This window comes from Sapajus apella, unplaced genomic scaffold (genome assembly GCF_009761245.1).
Source record: "Sapajus apella isolate SASKATOON/1434 unplaced genomic scaffold, GSC_monkey_1.0 scaffold22, whole genome shotgun sequence".
Lineage (NCBI taxonomy): Eukaryota > Metazoa > Chordata > Mammalia > Primates > Cebidae > Sapajus > Sapajus apella.
In genome coordinates this window covers 18,022,453-18,044,902 of record NW_022436962.1, presented here as the reverse complement: position 1 = coordinate 18,044,902, position 22,450 = coordinate 18,022,453, and the positions used below count along the sequence as shown (strand labels likewise).

Genomic DNA, 22,450 nt, shown 5'->3' with positions numbered 1-22,450 from the left:
AAGATAACATTATATACTATTCTGAGGTGTGGTGACTCACGCCTGTAATCTTAGCACTTTTGGAGGCTGAGGTGGGTGGATTGCTTGAGCTCAGGAGTTCGAGACCAGACTGGGCAACATGATGAAACCCTGTCTCTACTAAAAATATGAAAAAAAAAAAATAGCTGAGTATGGTGGTACACACCTGTAGTCCTAGTTAGTTGGGAGGCTGAGGCAGGAGAATCACTCGAACCTCGGAGGTAGAGGTTCCAGTGAGCCGGGATCATGCCACACCTGGGTGACATATAGAAGCAAAACTTTATTCCTCTTGGCTGGAGACGAGAATTAGTGGGTGGTCATACACAGGACCCCCATTCCTCACCCCTCTGCCCCAGTGAAAGCCGAGAGGTCAGCGGCTGGCTGGGGGAGGCAGATGAGCGCAGCATGGTGCAGGGCAGGGTTGGCTTCAGTGATGGGCAGGCGACCAGAGTAGACCAGGGGCTGGGGCAGAGGGGAGGAGGGCAGAGTGAGACTCTGCCTCCAAAAAAAAAAAAAAAAAAAAAAACTGATAACATTATATACTATTTTGATTATCGCATTTAGGATTATCTATATATCGTTAAAATAACTGGTTGGTCATTTCATGAAATAAAAATAAAAATTAGGTGAAGAAATCAGTGAAGTGTGACACAGCCTTGTGTACCACAGCTGGTTTGGGGCTGAATTTTGTACATTCAAAGTATGCCAAACAATTTTTAAAATTTTTTATGCTATAAAAATTAGAAGTATGGATTAAAGCAATAACAAACAATAAATTTTACTTTGTAAATAGTGGCAGAAATAAATATGTAAAACATAATACTGTCTTATGCTAATAATAAAAATTAGTTAATAATAAAGTTATCTTACCCTAAAAATTAGTATACAGTCATTCAGTGTACAAACTATTTTCATATATGCAACCTCATTTAGCCTTCACAATTCTTGAAAAATACTAGCCCCAGCTGACAAATGAGAAAATTAAAGATAATAGAACTGTGATTTGCTCAGAAAGACAACCCTAGCTAGTGGCAAAGACAAAACCCTGAACCTAAGTTTTCTGAAGTGAAATCTGATGTTCCTTGTACTATATCACTTTTTTAAAAAAATGTAGAATTATTTTCCTTCTAAGCAACATAAGGAAAACTAGTCTGTGTCAATATGTACAGCACATGATTTTCATTGTAGTATAATGTTAATTAGGAGGTCATGTCTGCAGTCTTCTTTTTCCATCAAGTTAAAACATAGCTTCATAAAGTTGTCCATAGGTACCAGTGAAATTATTTATTAAAACATGCATACTTTAAATAGAAGCTATTTAGGCAGGATATGATATTTCATATTCTTCATGATACTATAATTTATAATATATATATGTATATATATACGTGTGTGTGTGTGTATATATATATATATATGTGTGTGTGTGTGTGTGTGTGTAGGTCTTCATCCTAAGTTCCTGGCACAGAGCTCCCTAAAACCCTTGTAATTTCCTGAGCAAAAGGGGTACCCTTTAGGAGGATCTTTTATTCTAATCGTTGGTCTTTGCTCCTGGTTCTTGACACAGCTTCTAATCCCTTAGCATTTCCTGGGTGACAGAAGCATCTTTTGTTCTAATGAGGTGACTCTTGCTGGGTTCCTGGATAGCTTCAGGATGGGGGCTGGTCACCAGAAAAAACAAGCCATGACCAAAAGCTTGGAACTTTCAGCCCCATCTCAATTCTCAAGAAAGGTGGGAGGAACTGGAGACTGATAATCAACCACACCTAGACGGTGAAGCTTCCATAAAAATCTCTGAACTACGGGGTTTGGAGAGCTTTGGGGTTGCAGAACACATGGATGCATCCCAGACAGGCCGTGAAACCTCCTCACCCCTTCCTACGTACCCTTCCCTAAGTGCATCTTTCATCTGTATCCCTTGTAATGTCCTTTGTAATAAACTGGTAAATGTCAGTAAACTGTTTCCCTGAGTTCTATGAGCTGCCCCAGATAGAACCCAAGGAGCCTCAAACTTGTGACTGGCATGTGGAGTGGGGGCAGTCTTGTGGGACTGAGCCCTTTACCTGTGGGATCTGATGCTAATTCTGGGTAGATAGTGTCAGAAATGAATTAAAGTAGAGGAAGCCCAGCTGGTGTCCAGTGGAGAACTGTAGAAAAATCCCATACATCTGGGTGTCAGAATGTCCTGTGCCAAGTGATAAGAATATAGTGGGAGAAAATTGTTTCTTTTTTTTTCTTTTACATCCCTACTTTCCTTTTTTTCTTCTCTTGCTGCTTAACTAGGCAATTTCACTCTTTGTTAGAATCTTCAATATGGGATATTTATGCTTAGAGGGGAGAGGTGTGACACATCAACCAAACCTGGCCACTTGCTTGTTGTTTTTGCTTTAAAAATAAAGTTGGAAGGGGAATAAATTTAAAATTAGCAATTAGTGTGCATTTTTGGATAACCTGTGGCTTTCAGTAGTTCATATTATCACTATTCCTCCCAATGCTCTGTTAGAACCAAGAGTTGGCTGTATGGAATTCCTTCCATTTGGAATGAGTCATATCTGCATTCTACTTTGGGTGCATATAAACCACAAGAGTTAAACATGAACTTTGTTTGGCACAGGTACTTTTTTTTGTAAACGTCAGGCAATATGCACCATACCACATAAATAACAATGCCAATTTTCCAAGAGTAAGATTGCACAAGCCTAAAATAAAAATAATAAAAAAATAAAGAATTGGGAAGAAAACAAATATGCAGCTGAAAGTAGACAGGCCTGAACAAACATTATCACATTTCTTTCTTATCAAACGAAACACCTATGACACTTACAAAAAATGTTCTGATGATCATCTCATCTAGTTTTAATCATATTCAGAGCAATACTTGCACATCTGATGGTCAGTCAGATGCTCTGCAAAATCTATAATCTAGAATGAACAGCTCTGCCTTTCAGAAGTTAGGAAGAGGAAATGACAAGAAAATAAATAGGTTCTGTATCGATTCAGGGCATGAACTTCATGACTATTCCTTGCTTCCAATGTTTGGTAATTTCAAGATCACAACATTTAACAGTGATTGCTTTTCAGAAGATTAAAATATGCTATTGCAAACCTTGCCAAATTATTCAGGAATATGTGAAAGTGTGTTTTGTTTCAGAATACAAGCAACTCCTGACTTGAATTACACCAGAGATATGGACAACTATGATGCTGGTAGCCAATGGCCAAACTTTCTCTTGCTGGAGCTTCTGTTAGATCTATAATATATTGTTATGTTTTCTTCTGTTACCAAAAACAAACAAACAGAATAACTCAAATAAAAGAAAGCAAATTATGCCTAACTTCTGGGAAGATTATATCCCTAATGTTCCCAAATCCCCTTTCAGTTAGCAAAGGATTCAGAGTACTAGGTGCCCTTCTTGCCTGATGTAACATACATATGCAATGAGAAGAGATGACTAATTTATTTCATTATTGCTTTGGAGTCTACGATACTATTTACGTAATAATTCAGCTTTGTTACCTATCACATATACGTTTGCACTCTGCCAACTTAGCTATCATTCATGAGCAATTTTCTCTGAGAAACACATTTTAACTTAGAAAATAAGCCTACATGAAGATTTTTAAGTGGTAGGAGCAAATATAGGTTTTGTTTACATTAATTTAAATAGATGAGATGAAATAACACAGAATCAAAGACCCAAATTTATTTCGATTTCTGTATTTCAACTACACAACACCAGAAGTACATATTCTGGAAAAGTAATCATCTACTTTAACAAACTTGCATAAAGAAAAATGCAATTAGTTTGTAGAGTTAAAAACTGGAAGTCACCTTGTAAAATTCCTAGTCTTTTAAGCTACCTGAAAGAATCTTAACTTTTCTATTAAAAGAAAAAAACTTGCATGTACACAGCTCTCTGAGAACATGTAAGAGACTAGTGAAATGCCACAGAGTTATGAGTGTACTATATTAATAAGTTAGCACCCAACACGTAGAAGTACAATGACGTCATCCTTTGGGAAAAGGCTTACTGACAAATTCCACACCATTGCTTCAAGTCCATTCATTTCCAAGTTCAGGCAGTGGCTTCTGTGGTCATAAAGTTGGACAGAAAACATAATTTTTCCTCATCCTTTCAAGTTTTGTAGTTTTGTACCACATCCAACAGAAAAAATGGTATTAGACTCCCTGCTGAAAACAAGCGTAGGCTTTGCAGTTTTCAGTAAAATTTCTGCATTTCCAAAAGTAACTCCTTTTTATCTGGAATTGCTTGTTAAAACTACTCCAAACTTTTAATTTTCTTCTTGGTGTTTTTTGTTTGTTTGTTTTCATAATCAAGCAAGTATTATACCAAACTGGAGTTTGCAGTACATCTGTGATTGTTATCATAATAGCTTTAGCAATTCAATCTAGGTAAAAGCAAACTGAAAGCCCCAGTGGCAGGTTCAAAATATAGAAACAAAAATACAAAAAAAAAAAAAAAAAAAAAAAAAAAAAAAAGAGAAATTGTTTAGCCAAATTCAATCTCTACACTTCAGTGGCAGAAAATAACAGTCGTTTGAAAATATGAGAAATGCTGCTTTAAGGAAAAATTAAGTTTTCCACTAAGACTTAAGAGAAATGCTCTGGGATCTTAAAGTCACTGTAATGGCCTTCTTGTTATTTGCACTTTGACACTCAGAGATAATGATAATTGAGTGATAAATTTAGGCAACTCCCAACCCTGATATTGCAGTTTACTTTCCACTGGAGAATATTTTATTATTTCAATTATACTTATATTAAATTGTATTAATATATAACTATATTAATGTATACATATAATTAATATAATTTTATATATTAATATATTGTATACATTATGTCAATATATAATGTATACAATCATATAAATTCTATATTTTAATGCTGTATTAATATATGTGACAATATAATTGTATAATATGTAAATATACTAATTACCTATTACTATGTCAATATAATTAATATATAATATATAATAAATTGATATATTTATGTAATTATAAAAATTATAATTTTAATGCTTTCAAGTAATAAAATCATCTTACATTTTATTCTAATCTTTAAATTGGTCTTGAAGTAGAATACAGTTGTCTATACCTCATTTTTGCTAACTGCCTTTTCTGCAGTTTAACGGATTAGCTTTAAAAAAAATTAAAAACTAAAAAAAAAACTTAAAAAATTAAATGCTAAGCCCTCTAAAGCATTATTCTGACAGAAGTATATCTCCATCTGTAAGCTTTTTTAAAAATCACATATTTGTCCACCTTTCCCCCTCCTCACTGCTACCTTCTTAGTTCAAGTCAACATCTTTTCCCATATGGATTAATATAATAACATCTTTGTGAGGTGTTTCCTCCACTCAGTTTTCTGATTCTCTGATAACAATTCATTTCAATTCTGCAGGAGTCCAGATCTACAGATTAAGGGCTCAGTCCACAGGACAGCTTCCAGGTCAGACACCAGGGGCAAATGGCATGCTGTGCTGCCCATATTTCTACCCAGCCAACTGTAAATTTAGGGGTTCCCAGGACCCCTCCTCAGATTGGTTAACTCCCTAGAAGGATTCACGGAACTCAGGAAAGCACTTTCCTTACTAATACTGGTCTATTATAAAGGATATAATACAGGAACAGCCAAATGGAAGAGATGCATTTGAGTATGCATAAAAGTCGGGGTATGGAGCTTCTGTGTTCCACAGCTTCCCCCAGCATACCACCCTCCCACCCCCAGTTTTCACCAACCCAGAAGCTCTCTGAACTCCACTGTTTAGGAGATTTTATGGAACTTTCACTAAGTAGGCATGACTGATTAAATAATTGGCCATCAGTGATTAAACTCAACCTCTGGCCATTCTTCCCTCCCCAGAGTCCTGGGAGTGAGGCTGAAAGTTCCAGCCAGCTAATCACATGGTTGGTTTCTCTGGCTATTAGCCCCCATCTTGAAGCAATCTAGCAGCCCACCAGTAGTCATCTCATTAGTGTAAACTCAGGCATGGGTGAAAGGTGCTTGTTATGAATAACAGAAGACATTCCCATCACTCAGAAAATTCCAAGGATTCTAGGAGCTCTGGGCCAAGAACCTGGGCCAAAGATCAAATATATTTTTGTATTATACTACATTTTTCACTAGTCTTCTGCTTCAACTTTTGCCTTCTGAATGGCAGCCAGCATCACATCATGCTTGTGTCTTTTGCTTAAATCTTTCAGTGGCTGCCTACTGAATTAAGAATGTTACCATGACCTATGAAGTCCTACATGATCTTGCTGCCTCTTATCTCACTAACCTCACTTCTTTTTCCCGCTCCTCTTCCTCCAGTCCTCCAGGCACTGCCTCATCTGTATTCCTTCAACATGCCAAAATCTGTCCCACCCAGATCTTTGCCATTGTTGTGTCCTTTGCCTTCATTAATCTTTCTACTTTTTTTACATAGCTGATTTATTTTCATCATTCAGGGTTTAGCTTAAATGTCACCTCCTCAGAGAGTTCTTGAATCAGCCTCTTTAGAACACCTCCCACTCCCTGTTCTGGCTCCATCATCTATTCTCTATTGTGAGTTTCTTTTGCTGCATTTATTGCAGTCATTCATCTTGTTTTTAATGTACTGATTGGTCATTGATCTCTTCAACCCCAATGTGAGCTGTAAGAGGGAGCCCATATACCTTGTATTTCTAGTCTTGCTGAATTCAAGAAGAAACAAACAAACAGAAAACGGATTGGGGGAGAAGGGGACTGCTAAAATGAAGCCTCCTAAAATAATACAGCTTTTAAAATCTTGGCCATATTTTTACTCCTTTCTCACAAAAAAATCAACTAGCACTGTCTATGAATTACAAGCCTACTGCCTAAATATTCGCTTCACTTTCAATATTTTGACTCCTGTCTCTTTAGTCTATTAGTCACCAAGGCGTGTTGATTCTTGCATCTAATTATTTCAACATTTTGTCTTACTCCTGTCCTTCAACATCAACTCCAATCATCCCAGTCAATCCATCGCTCTTCCCTAGGTCAGTGCAATGCCTCCTAACTACTCTCTCAGATAAACTATCGGTATTCACTAACCGTCTTCCTGACAATGCATCTTGTCACTTTTAAACTTTTACTTCACTTTTTAAAAAAAATTTATGTTCTATCTTATTAAAGTAGATCCTCAAAAATTGGATTATTTTCAATGCGCTCTTTCCATCTAAAGCAGTCAATATTTCTCACTACTTCTTTAAACAATTCCTTTAAGCAAGTCTACTCCAACAGTTACCTTTCTATCCCCAAAATGAATCCAGCTCATTCCTCTTTTTGGATTTTTGCTTAGTTATGCCACAGACTGGAAGGGGTTTTCCCCTTCCTCAGTCTAAATCAAAACATTTTCTTCAAGGTACAGTTCAAATCCTGCTTCTCCACGTAAGCCTTTCCTCTCAGTTCCAGCCCACGTGTTCTTTCCTTTTTCTCAATTCTCATAGCACTGAAACCCCTGTTCTATGTAACATTTGATTATACAAGACTTATTTTTGTTATTCTTCAGTCAGTTCATATGTGTAAATGCTATCTCCCAAATGAGATTGTAAGCAGGGACTATGTCCTTACTTCCTTTGTACTCCTGGCAATGGCAGAAGTAGCACAAATCCAGCAGGAGCTCCTTACGTTGACTTATTAATTAAAATGATTCTGAGGATGAATTCCCCTCAACTCCAAGCAGCCATTCTAGATAACTGACGATAGTCAAACAAATCACACTGTCTCTTACTCCTGGTCTTTTCCACATGAGCTCCTGATACCTGCAAGCCTCCCTTTCTACTTTTCTCCACCCTGCAAATTTCTAATTCTTTCCAGTCAACTGGGACAATGCCTACTAAAGAAAAGGAAGCATCCCTTGCCTCTTTCTCACCCACCTACCTACCCAATATCTATGTAAAGTGTTGCACCTATACATTCACATTAATTGCTCTTAAAACACAACTCCTGGCACACTGTATTATAAATGTTTATTTACCCACACTTCTCCCTGACTGATCTATATACAACTTAAAGTCAAGGAATGTATCTTTTATCTTTACAGCGATGGAGTGATAGTGTTTTATTATTTGTTAAATTAATAAATGAACAAACACACTGGCAATGAAATCTGTTGAAATGGCTAATAATTTAGCCTCACAGGTATCAATATGGTGTTATATAACTTTCAATAAGTCATAGCTCAGACCATATACAATGCCCATTTGTTTTCAGTTTCAAAAATAATTATTATGCACCTAATATGTATCAGGCATTTGGAGATACAGACAAGATCCAAATAATTAAAAATCCCTAACTTCACAGAGCTTGCATTTTACCAGGAAAAGCAGGCAAGGGACTACGGCTTTTGCTCTAACTGAGTTGGAAACCACAGAAGAGTTCTGAGCAGAAAGTTTCTGCAATAACCCTGGCATGCGATGATGCTGCTTTGGATAAAAATGGTGGCAACTTGAATGCTAAGTAGTAGTGAATGCATGAATCTAATTTAAAGGCAAAGCCAACAAGACTGGTATAAGTAATGGAAGTGGGATAAGAGAGAAAAGGAATGGACAAGAATGGATTTTAGTCTGCGTAGCTATGGAAAAGAATTTGTGAAGAATTTGGAAGGATATAACTTTGGAAAGGGCATTTAGATATATGAAGAGACATTCTAAAATTTGGTCTTAAATTTTAATATTTTATTTTGTATAACTTCCCTTGGGCACATTTCCAAGGAATAGTAGGATTATGTTTGCTTCTTAGAACAACTGATAAAATTGAACAGAAAAACCTTGGACAACTGTGGCCAACTCAGCTCCATGAAGCACTGCCTGTACCAGGCACCTTATAAAAGCCACTAAAATTTATTTTCCAAAACTCTCTCAACTTCTAATGTCATTTTAAAATGTCTTATGCAATGCAGCTATTGCTAAAGGTCATAATTTCTATGATTGCTAAAACACACTTCAAAGCCCACACAATTATTATCATTAGCAAAAATTAATAATTATACTTTGAGTTTTATGGAATAATGAATTTGATTTCAAATGCACACTTAGGAAAGACGTCAAATATTTTCCCTTGCCCTAGACTATCATAACCTACTCCAAGGTTAGAGGAGATGGTGTTGACCTGAAGAGTAAAAGACCATTCAGCAAAAAGACCTCATGTGGGTCACCCAGAATGACTTAATCCACTGAAGACGAAAGCCTGAGATAGAACAGTAGGAGATCTGGACTCTCAGGCAGCTACCTAAACAACCTAAATGATCAGCTACTGTGCTTAATGGCTATAATTTGGGGTAAGGCTGGTAATAATGGTTTATTTTTTTTTCATGTGTTGAAGTGTATGTCTGCAAAACTTACTGTATTTGGGGATTCAAAAAATGAGACTGTTTATAAACATACAGGGCAACAGTAAGTCTGTATAATGACTGAGTCTCCTGCAAAATAATTTAGTGGTGGTCATGATGAGTTATAACTTAGACTTTTGAATTTTCATTGGCAGAAACAAACCATTCTCACTCGGTCTGTAAGCTTTTTTTCTTCTAGACTTTAAGTAGTTTACACAATAAATAGTTATTTCCATAGTAGAAATGGCCACGATGTCTAAGCCCCAAACTTAACCTGTTATTATGGTTGGAAATCAAGGTTGCCATTCTTCCAGATTTTCACAGCCACACAACTTTCGTCCTAGCTGATGGAAATGAAAGAGTAAACATAGTTTCTTGACCTCTTAAAAAAGGCAAAAAAATCAACATGCTAAGGTATTTATTTTGTAAGTGATCCAGCACAAAGAGGCGCTACAGTGAATTCATATAACAATAGAACAGTACAAATACCTGTAAAAAGAAAACTTTTAAGGGAGAGTTCATCCATAAATTTTCCATATTCTCCTATTTAGTTCTTTGATATAACCTACTGATATGAAAACTTTATATATATCATATTTTATGAATGACACAAAAAAATAAGATTGAGACTTCCAGGATTTCAATTTATCCCATAATCTGAGATTAGTACCATTACAAGGGTAAGCAGAAAGAAAGAATTCCCTTTTTTACATATATTTTCTCACACCTGAAATTCCTTTATAACTATGATGAGTCAATTTCCTTTTTTTATTTCTTTCTTTTTAATTTGGAAAAATATTTGTCTTTATTTTTCAAAACACTGAACCAGTAAGTGTAATATCATAGATGTGCAGAAGTCTCCAGAAAATACCATTCCTTTCTTAAAAAATATGCTTTAAAAACATCTCTTTCCATGAGCAAGGCAGCTATTACCCTTCCCAATTCTTACAGAATGACAAGCGTGGCTTTCTCTTTGGGGTCTTGCGTTTAGGTTTCCTGAATACGTTTTGGGCGCTGAATGACAAACTAACAGAGAGAGGACATCTACATGTACCCATTCTGCTGCTTTAGAAGATGTCAAACACATGCGTGGGTGAGTTCAAAAAAGAGACTACATTCCATTACACAACCCTTTCAACATTATAACAAACAATGCAATTAAAAGTTTAGTAAAACATCAGGGGCCTAAACTTTCATACTTTTTATAATCCTCACATTTTAGTGTTAAATTTCACATATTTGTGCTACTGGCAAAATATAATGTATAAAAAAACAAGCCCTGAAGTCATCGTCATAAATGAGCATATAACAGGCATAATCTGTTAAAACATACAGTTAAAATTTACAAATTGAAAAAGGTGATATCACATGAGATCGTCCACGAAAAGAATGTTAAAATTGTATTCAAATCCTTTCCTGCTACACAAAAAATATCAAAAATTCAGGAAGATTAAAAACTACTCGTCTAAAGAAATAATCATTTTAAGCTGTTTATTGACATTACTACTCTTAGTCAAATGACTGAACTACGCTGCTCCTAAGTTTTACATGTATTTTAAAGTCAACTCAGCATTCTAAAATAACTAGTTCATTTCCATTATTCCTTTGTTTAAATCGTTAAACCACCTTTTCAAAATCAATTTACTATAATCTAGTTTTTCTACCTTAAGTAGATCATTTTGACCAACTATATAAAAAATTTCAAACAAATGGATATCAGCTCACAAACTGTATCAAAATAAAAAACAAAAATAAGTTGTCTCCTACCTATGGTTGTAATAACAGTGCCAGCAAAGAAGAAGGAACTTCCCAAATCCCAGTGACTGATTTGATTGGAGGTGTTTCCTAAAGGTATAATCCCTGCATTTATTGCTGCCACTATTTGCTGCAAGTTTAAAAAGAAATTTATCAGTACACATGAATCACATGGAGACATCAAACAGCACACCGTCCACCCCAGAAACTAATTATTTGACAAAGAGAATCAACTCTAAGATTTTGCTTTTCCATTTAAAATGCATAATATAGCTTAAAACTTTATGCTGAAGAATTTAATAACAGTTAAGTTATAAGAAACTTACATGTGATATCAAGCGAATTGATTGGTATGAAGATTATAATATTGTACCAATATGCATTCATAGTCATCAATTAACATATTTAATGACTTATTTGAATTAATAACTAAATATAACAATGCTCTCTAGTAAGCACCACAGAGTAAAAATAGTAGGTTGCAAACTATAGTTACAATATATAATAGCTTCATCAAAAAGAAAGGATTTTCAAAGTGCTGCTCATTTCAAATGTTAACCATATGCATCCAAGTCTGGATTGGCTATAACTGTACCAAGCCTATATCAAAAAGAACTAACGAAACAACTTAAGATGAAAGGAAAAGGCAACAGCATTTCACAATCAAGATTAAGGCAGTCCATGTAGATCTATACTCTTAGAATTTCTACAGATTTTGGTAAATTCTATGACGATGAGAATCACCAAAGCTCTGCAGATGACAATCTGTCAGCAATATCACATAGAGACCACTAAGATCTATTGCTGAGAATGTTGAGTAGTACTAAGAGAAAGACAGAAAGATGACATTATAATCCCTCTTCAATCAGCACATTTTGGGAGGTGGAGGTTGGAGGAGGAGAAGCACAAAAGATAAGACAATATGTTAGGAGAGAATGTATAGTAGAAGACAGACATTGCAGGAGATGATGGTTCTGTTGGAAAAATAGCTTTGGAGATCTTTACTATTCAATTTTCAGATTATAGAATTGGAAGAAACATCATTTGATAAGGACATTAAAGGCTAAGAGAAGAAAAGTGGTTGATTTAAGGTTAAATAGTTTGCTGTAAATGGACAATAATACACTCTGAAAACGGGGTACTACTCAAGGAAGTTACTGGTACATGAAAAAGAACCGGTAGCCCACAGCTGAAACGTAACATAAAATCTGACTGTAACATAACATAAACGTTAACATAAAAATATTTCAGAACTGACTGTTATGAAATACATCTGATTTGTCTTAATCTATGAATTAAAAAGTTAATAGTTCTGTGTAAAGTTAATTAAATTACATTGCTTTTATTTAACAGTGATATATATTTCTTGTAAAGAAAAAAAGGGAAAATACAAAAAGGCATAAAGAGGATAATAAAAAGTATCCATAATTCCAGAATCCAGAGACAACCACTGTTAATGTATTACTACATCTATGTCTGGCAGTTTTATATCCTTTTTTACATAGTTGTATTCTCTATTCTTAGTCAACACTATGACATGCAATTTTTTTGTCATTACCATATTTATTTAATCATTGCCCAATATGTAGATATATATATTGTTCTAAAATTTGAATTAATATAAAATGTGCTGTTGTGAACATATTTATGCATAAATATTTTTCGACTTCTGAGCATTTCCCCAGGAGAGATTGCTAGGAATAAATTTGCCACAGTAAAGATTATGAATATTTTAAAGCATTTGATGTATAGTAGCAAATAACTATCTTAGAAGGTTGTTTCAATTTACAACTACCCCCCAACAATTTACAAATGCTTAGCAATACCTCTAATATTAATGACATTTATCTTTAATGAAGTGATAAAATATATTTCCATTTACATAACCCTATGAATAATACTGAACATGAGTGATTCCTTTATCTAATATTAAATGCACATAAATATATACATATACACACATATGCACCACACACAGTGAAGTTTGAGATAGCTAAGTCTATTCATCTGACTCTGTGTTGTAACTATAATGTCAGATAAGGCAGCTCTCCCTTCATTATCTTGCTTTTAAATGTTTTTGCAGTTATTGCTCTGTTATTACTGTATAAACTTTAGCATTTAAATCTTTAAAAATTTTCATTTTCATAGGTTTAACACATTTCCATTGAAATACGTTAAATATTTCACATATGTTAAATGTTTGAAAATAGAGGAAATCTATAATTTAAAAAGTAAATACTATTATAATAAACCTCATACCAAGGAAGATGGTGTGAATCTCTATTTATTGAGCCTCCTATACCACACCGATTATATATTCCATATAGATCTATAAGGTTATAACCAAATATTTCACTTTTTTCTACTTTGAGTTATAAGTGGTTATTGCTGTCGTATATATAAATATATAGTGCCAGTCCTCTGCACCAGCAATTCCCAAAGTTTTTATCTTGAAATACTTTACAATTTCCAAAATTAATGAAGATATCAAAGAGTTTCTGTTAGTGTGTGTCATCACTATTCATATTTCCTGTATTTGTTTGAATTTCTGATTTTTAAAATGTTCATGTAAAAATAACAAGAAAGCCCATATATGTTAATTAAGTGATCTATTTTTACAATAAATAATTATGTCTTCCAAAACAAAATACATAGTGAGAAGAGAGGCAGTTTTACAATTTTATAAATCTCTTTTAATATCTGGCTTAATAAAAAACAGGTATAGTTTAATATGTTTCTCCCTTCAATCTGCTGGAATAGCACATCACATAGCCACTGGCAGACTTCACTGTACACTCAAAAAGTGAGACACGGCCAGGCGTAGTGGTTCACACCTGTAATCCCAGCACTTTGGTAGGCCAAGGCAGGCAGATCACCTGAGGTCAGGGGCTCGAGACCAGCCTGACCAACATGGAGAAATCCCATGTCTACTAAAAATACAAAATTAGCTGGGCATGGTGGCATGTGCCTGTAATCCCAGCTACTCAGGAGACTGAGGTAGGAGAATCCTTTGAACCCAGGAGGCGGAGTTTGCAGTGAGCCGAGATGACACCATTGCACTCCAGCCTGGACAACAAGACAAAACTATGTCTCAAAAAAAAAGAAAAAAAAGAAGTGAGACAAATTATTATATATTTTTTATATTTAAAAGACAAAAACATCTTAGTACTACAAAGAAAATATCTTTGGCCAAGTGTGGTGGCTCCTGCCTGTAATCCTAGCACTTTGGGAGACTGAGGCAGGTGGATTACTTGAGCTTAGGAGATGGAGACCAGCCTGGGCAATACGGTGAAACCCCCTCTCTACAAAAAATACAAAAATTAGCTGGGCCTGGTGGCATAATCCCAGCTACTAGGGAGGAAGAGGTGGGAGGATCGCTTGAGCCTGGGAGGTCAAGGAGGCAATGAGCTGTGATCATACCACAGCTCTCCAGCCTGGGCGACACAGGAAATCCCTGTTTCAAAAATAAATAAATAAGTAAATAAAATAAAATAACGTTGATGTTAACAAATCTCTGAGCGGGTCTCGAGGACCCCATTTTGAAAACTACTATTCTATACTGAACTCGTTATATTTTGTTTATTTGTCTGATTTCATTTTTTACCTGGAAAACCAAAGTAAGCAAACTTATCACTTAAAAATAATTTTATCTCACATTTTTAATAGCTATGTATTATTGATTTTAATGTCTTATTGAATTAAACAGTTTTTCCAGAGCTAAGTTAAATAAAAATAATGACAGCAGATTCTTTATTTTTGTCATATAAAATCATCAATGGTTTAAGTGTTTAATCCCTAAATATATTGGCTGTTGGCAAGAAAATAGCATTTAAATAAAATATGACAGCAAGCAAATAAAAAGACAAAATTTTAAGAAAGTAAAAAATAACTTTGAAAAATATTTAAGAGCAATAAGCATACAGGAGATGGAACAGAGGTAATAAGTGAAGAAACATAAAATGGTTCTATTTTATCATAAATCAAATAAAGTTATTGGTTCATAAATTCTAATCTAGTGAATTCATAGGCTATGTAGCTTAAATACATATATCAAGGCTTCATAAATCTGAAAGAGTTTCTTGTGATAATCATGCTCTTATCTAGTTACTCTGGAGGGAATGGCTTCACAGTTAATAAACATGGAAATGCCACTCTGATTCATGTGCACACAAACAATACAGGCACAGGCACAAAGACCTCTAGGATTATAACTCCCAGGAAGAACTAAATGTTTCCAGTAAAAATCAGAGAAGGAGAATTTAGACAGATTATAATTGCATCAAAGTATATTTTTAGATTTTATGTACATTTCTTCAACACATTCATTTATTAAAAAATATTTAGCATTTGTGTATGGTACTAGGTGATGGAGAAGCAACAGAAAAGAAAAAAAGTTCCTGGTGTTGTAGATGAGAAAAGATAAGGTAGGCCTTCACACTCTGCCCCATTAATTAAAATTAATTCTTTTACTGACTATAGCAGTTGATTTCATATACCCTCCATAACCAGCACTATTTTAGCTTATTCTTTTCCTCATCAGTGATGAGGTACAACATCACCCAGATACTTGGATAAAGTCCACAAATTATTTAAATTCAAAAGAAGCAAATGCAGACCTATAATCAGAAACAGTAGTATCTGGCACCATGTGGGTTGTAAATAATTATCACAGAGCTGTAATTATTGAAATAGAGGTTTGAGAGAGAGCTAAGGGTATGTCAAATCACTATGAGAATGAGTCTACCATGAGGTCTTTTCTCTAGAATATTCTTGTAAGCCTATTTTGTATTTTTGTATGAGGTCTCTTGGTCAACATCCACAGGAAATTGGATGCCCTTTCCCACTCACTGATGTAGAGCTAAGAATCTCTGAAATTTCAACATCAGTTCAGGTCATTGGAGTACTTTTCCAATGCCTTCATGAGAACTGTTTCTGGGTGTGCCATATTACGTGGCTAAAGTAACATAATCACCTCACTGAATAGATAATACAATTTCACTTTTTCATTAGAAGCAACATTTCTGTAGAATCAAGTCATGTTGACAACTTGTGAGTAAGTTGAATGGTTTAGGTTAAGATAAGTGAATGCGGAATCGTATGTATTCCACCTTAACATATGATTACCTGAAATGCTGATTAATAAGAAAGGACTTCCAAACCTAAAACCTACCATAGAGGCAGTAAAGGATAATCTTGATTGGATTCACATTGAATTTTGCTCCTCAGTTTATAGACAAACATAGAATGTATACTAGGGAAAATTAATACTTGGTTCCACTTAAGAGTGTAGCATTAAATTTAAGAAATAGAGCTCTAGGAGGCTTATACTCATGGACATGATAAAAATAATTATGGAAAATCTTGGTTTCCATGACAATGGTGGCTTTAGAATCAAAGTTCACAGAGTTCTTTTGTGAATTTGTGCATTCTGGAATTGTAAATGCTGATGTCTCAATGCCATCTGGCATTTTGGGACTTTATTCAGCTTTAACACTGAACAATGAGAAGACACACTTATTTGTAAGTATATGGGACCAGTACAGGCTTGGCATTCAAGGCAATAACTGACGATCATGAAAAGATTTCTGTCAGTCCAATTCCAAGGAATAGATTTTCGCATGCTATAAAGTACTACACTGGCCATGTTTTTATTAAAGAAAAAGATATAGGAAATTGAGCAACTTTGGAAAAGCCTAAAGTATTGCTTTCAGAGTAGGCTATATTGTGGATCTTAAAATACAAATAGCACCAGAAGTTCTGATTTTATGTATTTTTCCTATATGAGATGTTCATGTTCATCAAAACAATACAGAATGTTTCGAATAAATCCCTCCTCTGTTATATCATCATCAGGATTTCATTAAAATATGCTATCACATCTATCTTCCTAAAATTAGAATCACATTAATAATTTGAACACTTTTAAGCTATAAAATAAAGTTCTGAACTGCAGGTACAAGGACTTGACGCCTAATTAGGTTATACCAATGATGTATGTATAACTGGTTCAACGCTAACTTATTTTAATTGGACATTTAAGATTGCTTCCACTTTTTCTCCTTTTTAAAAAAAGTCATAATTTCCAATCAATTGTACAACGGCCAAATCTACTTATAATTATACTGACATATATACAATTATACAGCACCTCAAACAGCAACAAGTATTGTCTTACCAAATTTCTGGTAGCTGCAATTACAGATCTTTATTTGTGACTATTTTTCTTTGTGGAGGAACCAGTTCCACCCTGAGAAGTTTAGGGAAGGAATCCAATCACACATCCACAACACTGCCTCTGACCACTTCAACCATGTAAGCGAGATTATTTTTAAAAACTTGAAGAATGTGGGATGAGGAAAGTAGAATAATAAATGATGCTCTCATTGCCAAAGGACTTTGTGGGAAGATAATAGTAGGTATCATTACAATTTATGGTTATACCACAAAAATAATCATCACCCGTCAATAATACACAGTCATATGTGTGTATTGGTGCCAAAGGCTACAGGATCCTCACGCATCTCATTCTTAACCTCTGGCTGTGTGTCAACATTATGATTACCTTATTCCAGATGATGTGAACTGTTTTGAATAGTCCTGCTAATAAAACCAGAGAGTGTCTCAACATGGCCCTGCTCTCACAGGCTCTGAATTCACAGACAGCACTGGTGGAGCCTAGGCAACCTTGACTGGCATATTTGAAGCAATAAAGAACCACATTGGATTATCCATTTTCTAAATTTTTTTAAAAATTTACTCGACATATATGTCTGAAATGTTACTTGTGTTATTTATGGACATCATTTATACAAGACACTCCTCCTCTAATGTCAGTAACATGTAGCAGTCTTATGATTGGGCTGCTTCTTGGGCCATTTTACATATCAAATTAGGTTCTGGTAAGGGGCAGCAGGATAGAGGTTTTTTGTGAACTTACATGAAAACCATCCCATGGCACATTCTTTGCACTACAGGGAATAAGCCCCAGAAACCGGACCCATCTTCTTTACCTTTTTGTCCTTTCATGATATTCTGGAAACTAAAGTATGTCATTGGGTTCCTCGTATGAATCCAGTAATATAGGGTAGGACCCTTAATAATCTACCAAGGGAGCAAACAACTTCTTGAAAACCACACTACACTAGCATATTGCTCTTCAAGAACATTCCATGAGCAGTTCTCAGCTAATGCTAACCCTAGGTTGAAGCATATAAAATTGCCAATATCTGAGCATTTGGTACATGCAAAATGGCAATTAAATATGAGCATGCAAAAGAATAGTACTCGTGTTTTGATGAACAGTGTGTAATAACATACTAAATTTCACTGCAGTGTGATATTTATTATTGCAGTATTAAGGCTAATTTCCATGAACAGGAACTTGTTACTAGCAAATCAATCTATTAGGCTCTCTTTACAATTCTATAGTGAAGGATATGTTCTTACTAAAGGTAAACCCTTTATTGCTGAGAATGGTATTCTGAGGAAATGTAGACTGTTGAATCCTTATTGGAAATTCAAGTTGTATTCCATTTTTGCATACATCTGAGAAATCCAGAGATACTCATATTTAAGATAATTAAATTTTATAGAAATAATTTCATATATACATGATTTGATATCAAATCTTGTGACTCATTACATGAAACTAGTTTTTCAAAAATTCTATAGTTATATGGACACGATACTTGTTTTATTTTTGTCTGGGAAAAATAGAGGCATCTGCCTAAATATAAAATACAGAAATCCCAAAGTTACATTCCACAATTAAATGAAATGTTATAAGTATTAACAAATGTTAGATTTTCAAAACCTAGCATCAATAATCTTTTTCCTTTATAAAAATGTATTTCTGATTTCATGTGAAAAAAAAGATGGAGTAGTACTTTGCATATTTTATACAAAATATAGGTATTTAAATCATACTATATTTAGAGACTGATAAGCATATTTTCAAGGTTCCCCCACAGTATATTTTATAAGGAAGATTTTGTAAGAAATGTGCCATAATGTTTTTAATCCATGGTTTTTGCTGGAAAAATTTCGAGTCAAAATATGTTTACTTCATGAAGCTTTTCTTAAATAAAATTTAATTCTTATGACTTAAAAGGGATAGTATTTTTTACAGAAAGCAGTTTCTGCACACTAGACTTCAAGAAAGCATGTCTAAAAGTAAATATCTTGCTTACCTTCTCACATATTTCCTTGTATTGGGGGATTATGCAATCGAACGTCAAAACTATTTTTAAACAGTCTAATGAAGCCTACAGCTTTTTCCTTGCTCTTTTGAAAGTGTAAATTTATTTTCTGTTAGTAGAAACAAAAGCTGAAAATCCAAAGCAGGGAGCAACAGATTTGAGTGTGGATATCATCAAAGGGCCAGAAAGCAAGAAGCATACTGCTGGGTATTTGGGTTGTCTTTCCCTGTCATATCCATTTAGGGAGCTTTGTTTTAATCATAAAAGTAATATAAATGTTATTCAACATTTGGAAACATAATGCTAAAGAAAAAAAATCAGTCACAGTTCCTAAAACAGTATTTTGCTACATGCGTATTTTCATATTTTAATAGTTGTAACAATAAATCTGCTGAAAACTCTTTTCGTATAACATAAGCACCTTCCAAGGCATTTTGTAGTCTTCAGAACCATCATTTTTAAGGACCACAATACCTCACTAAGTAGCTACATTTAACATATTTTTCATAACTAGTCCTCTATTATTGAGTAAACTTGTCTAACGGTGTCTAAGGGCAAGTAACCATTTGCTGAGTTGTTCTAGAGAAACTTATACATCCGGCAAGGACTGAACTTGAAACACTGAAATTCTTTTTTCTTTGAGCCTCAATGAAATGAGCACAGTGGTGTATAGGAGAAAACAAAACAAACATGAAGAAGACCCTGTGCGACTCTGAGGGAGCAAGAAACACACCTGGGAAGCAAAAGCACACTGAGGCTGCATTTCCCCAGCATGCACTTTTCCATGAGTCTTCCTACATTCCACATCATTGTATGGAATAATATTTTATGGGACTACTAATTTTTGTCTATCTTTCTAGCCACTTTCTTCCCCATCTCAGAATGAGTGGAAGAAAATGGTTAATAAAAGAAAAGGAAAGCATGAAAAGAGGAGGTAGAAGAAGAAGTTAGAAACAAAAAGGCAAGAAGAGGGGAAAAAGATCACGGTTGTTTAGTCAGTTAGGAAGACTCAGCTCTAGGAGAGTAAGATATTTATCTAGGCAGTTCCTTTAAAAGAAGTTGTCCTCAGGGAGTGGAAGGAACATCACACACCAGGGCCTGTGACGGGGTGGGGGACTAGGGGAGGGATAGCATTAGGAGAAATATCTAATGTACGTGACGGGTTGATGGGTGCAGCAAACCACCATGGCACGTGTATAACTATGTAACAAACCTGCACGTTCTGCACATGTACCCCAGAACTTAAAGTATATATATATATATATAAAAAGAGGTTGTCCTTAAAATAGGATTTGAGTAGGCAGGAGACTGACATCAGGGAGACAGTACCAGAAATAATATTTTTGTACCATTTTGCCCAAGGCGTGCAACACTAACCAACATTTATTTACACACTATTTTTCTAAGGTCTGAATTTCTAAACTGATGAGAAGAAAAAAGCTAAAATGTGAAAAAGAGTGTTTTTCTCTGTCAATTACACACATCCATAGGGTTCCTAAATTTGGAAAATTTGTTGGTTTTTTCCAATAGAAAGTCACTGATCTCTATCCATTTGATTTCCCAGTGCACTTAAGCCTATAGCTCCATAATGGATACAAGTTTAAACAAAAAGGAAGTGTTTTAAACCTATATAAAAGTAACCACAGGGGAAACAGTTATGAAAAGTATTCAAGTTTCCACAGAAAGGCAATATTTTTATGTAAGTTTTAAAAACAAATGGATTTTTTCCCCGTCCTTCCAGAATCATAGTGAGAATTGAAACTAAAAATTCATAGTAACTAAAATATACATAGTGAGGATTGAAAATCTCAAGCTCTGTATACACACACACATACACACATACACACACACATTGCAACAAAGTAACCAGTTAACACAATTTGTATTTGAATAAATCAAACTTCCCACAACCCAAATTAGTCATGAATAAAGGCACTATACTAAGACATTCCAATAATATCCTGATAGAGAGATCCTGTTTCAGGCCCCACAAAATGTGTATTTCTCACTTTGAGTGAGTTGACTCATTGCCATTAATAAGCCTACAAGAAATTTCTGTGCTTTTAGGCTCCAGGTAAAACTTCTTAATATACTGCAGAGGAAGTTTATTAATGACTTGCTAACATTATGCAGAGAAAAGGAAGTCTCGCAAAACTGTTTAATATGTTTATATTTCTTGGCTTAATGTCACAAAATCAAGACAGTGAAAATAATATATAACTTCCCAAAACATGGTGATTCATACTTATTCTGTCTTAGTTCTTAGGTTTTTCCAAGTTTCCCCCGTCTTTCTCAATTACACACCCATACACTCACCAGTTATAGCAAATGCTGAATTGGTTTAAATCCATTTGGTTTGAGAAATAAGAACCTGATAGAATTTCTTGCCTTTTTTTGAGCCAACCGGAATAATGGAGCTATCCTTTGACACCTGTCCAGTAGTTATTACACAAAAACGCAATTAAACCCTTCCCTCAGGCACCTCTGGCTGGCAGGAGAGTGTCACACCACAACCATCAGTGGTGAAAACGAGCTTGGCACCTTTCCTCGTGTTTTCTACATTAGTCACTCACATATGCTGCATTGTTCATCTTCATGCACACTAGGATACCAACCTCAAGAGTGCTTCCAAGCACAGAACCCTATGAAGGGGAAGATGCTTCAAAATTCACATAATAACCATGAGGCTGGTGGGTCTTTTCTTCACCTCCTCTGTCTCCTAACTCCCACAATCCAAGAGTATGTTTGTGAATATGTTGGTCAAACAGGTAGAAAACTTTTAAACTGAGTAGGGAAAGAGAAGAGTAAAAAGTCGCAAAAAAAGTCCTTCCATCTCTCAAGGATTCAAAAGAGGTATGGAGGGGAAAGGTTGTAGACATTAGGCAATGACTGAATACACTTGAACCTCACTCACACTTTCATTTGGAATCACTTGCTGTACATCTGTTGGGGCTGGGTGCAGTGGCTCATGCCTGTAATCCCAGCATTTTGGGAGGCCAAGGTGGGCAGATCACTTGAGGCCAAGAGTTCAAGACCAGCCTGGCCAACATGGGAAGACCCTGTCTTTACTAAAAATACAAAAATTATCTTGGCATGGTGGCGAATGCCTGTAATCCC

The 22,450-nt window shown here is 35.0% G+C and overlaps 1 protein-coding gene across 5 annotated transcripts in view; it reads right to left on the bottom strand.

The window, feature by feature from the left end:
* The window catches only part of KCNK2 (potassium two pore domain channel subfamily K member 2), a 214,120-nt gene that overhangs the window by 94,634 nt on the left and 97,036 nt on the right, over positions 1-22,450 (bottom strand). For all 5 annotated transcript variants that reach the window (XM_032289229.1, XM_032289231.1, XM_032289228.1 and 2 more), the window contains exon 3: positions 11,148-11,265. In XM_032289229.1, the coding sequence (XP_032145120.1) occupies positions 11,148-11,265 (118 nt within the window). The remainder of the gene's footprint in view (positions 1-11,147; positions 11,266-22,450) is intronic.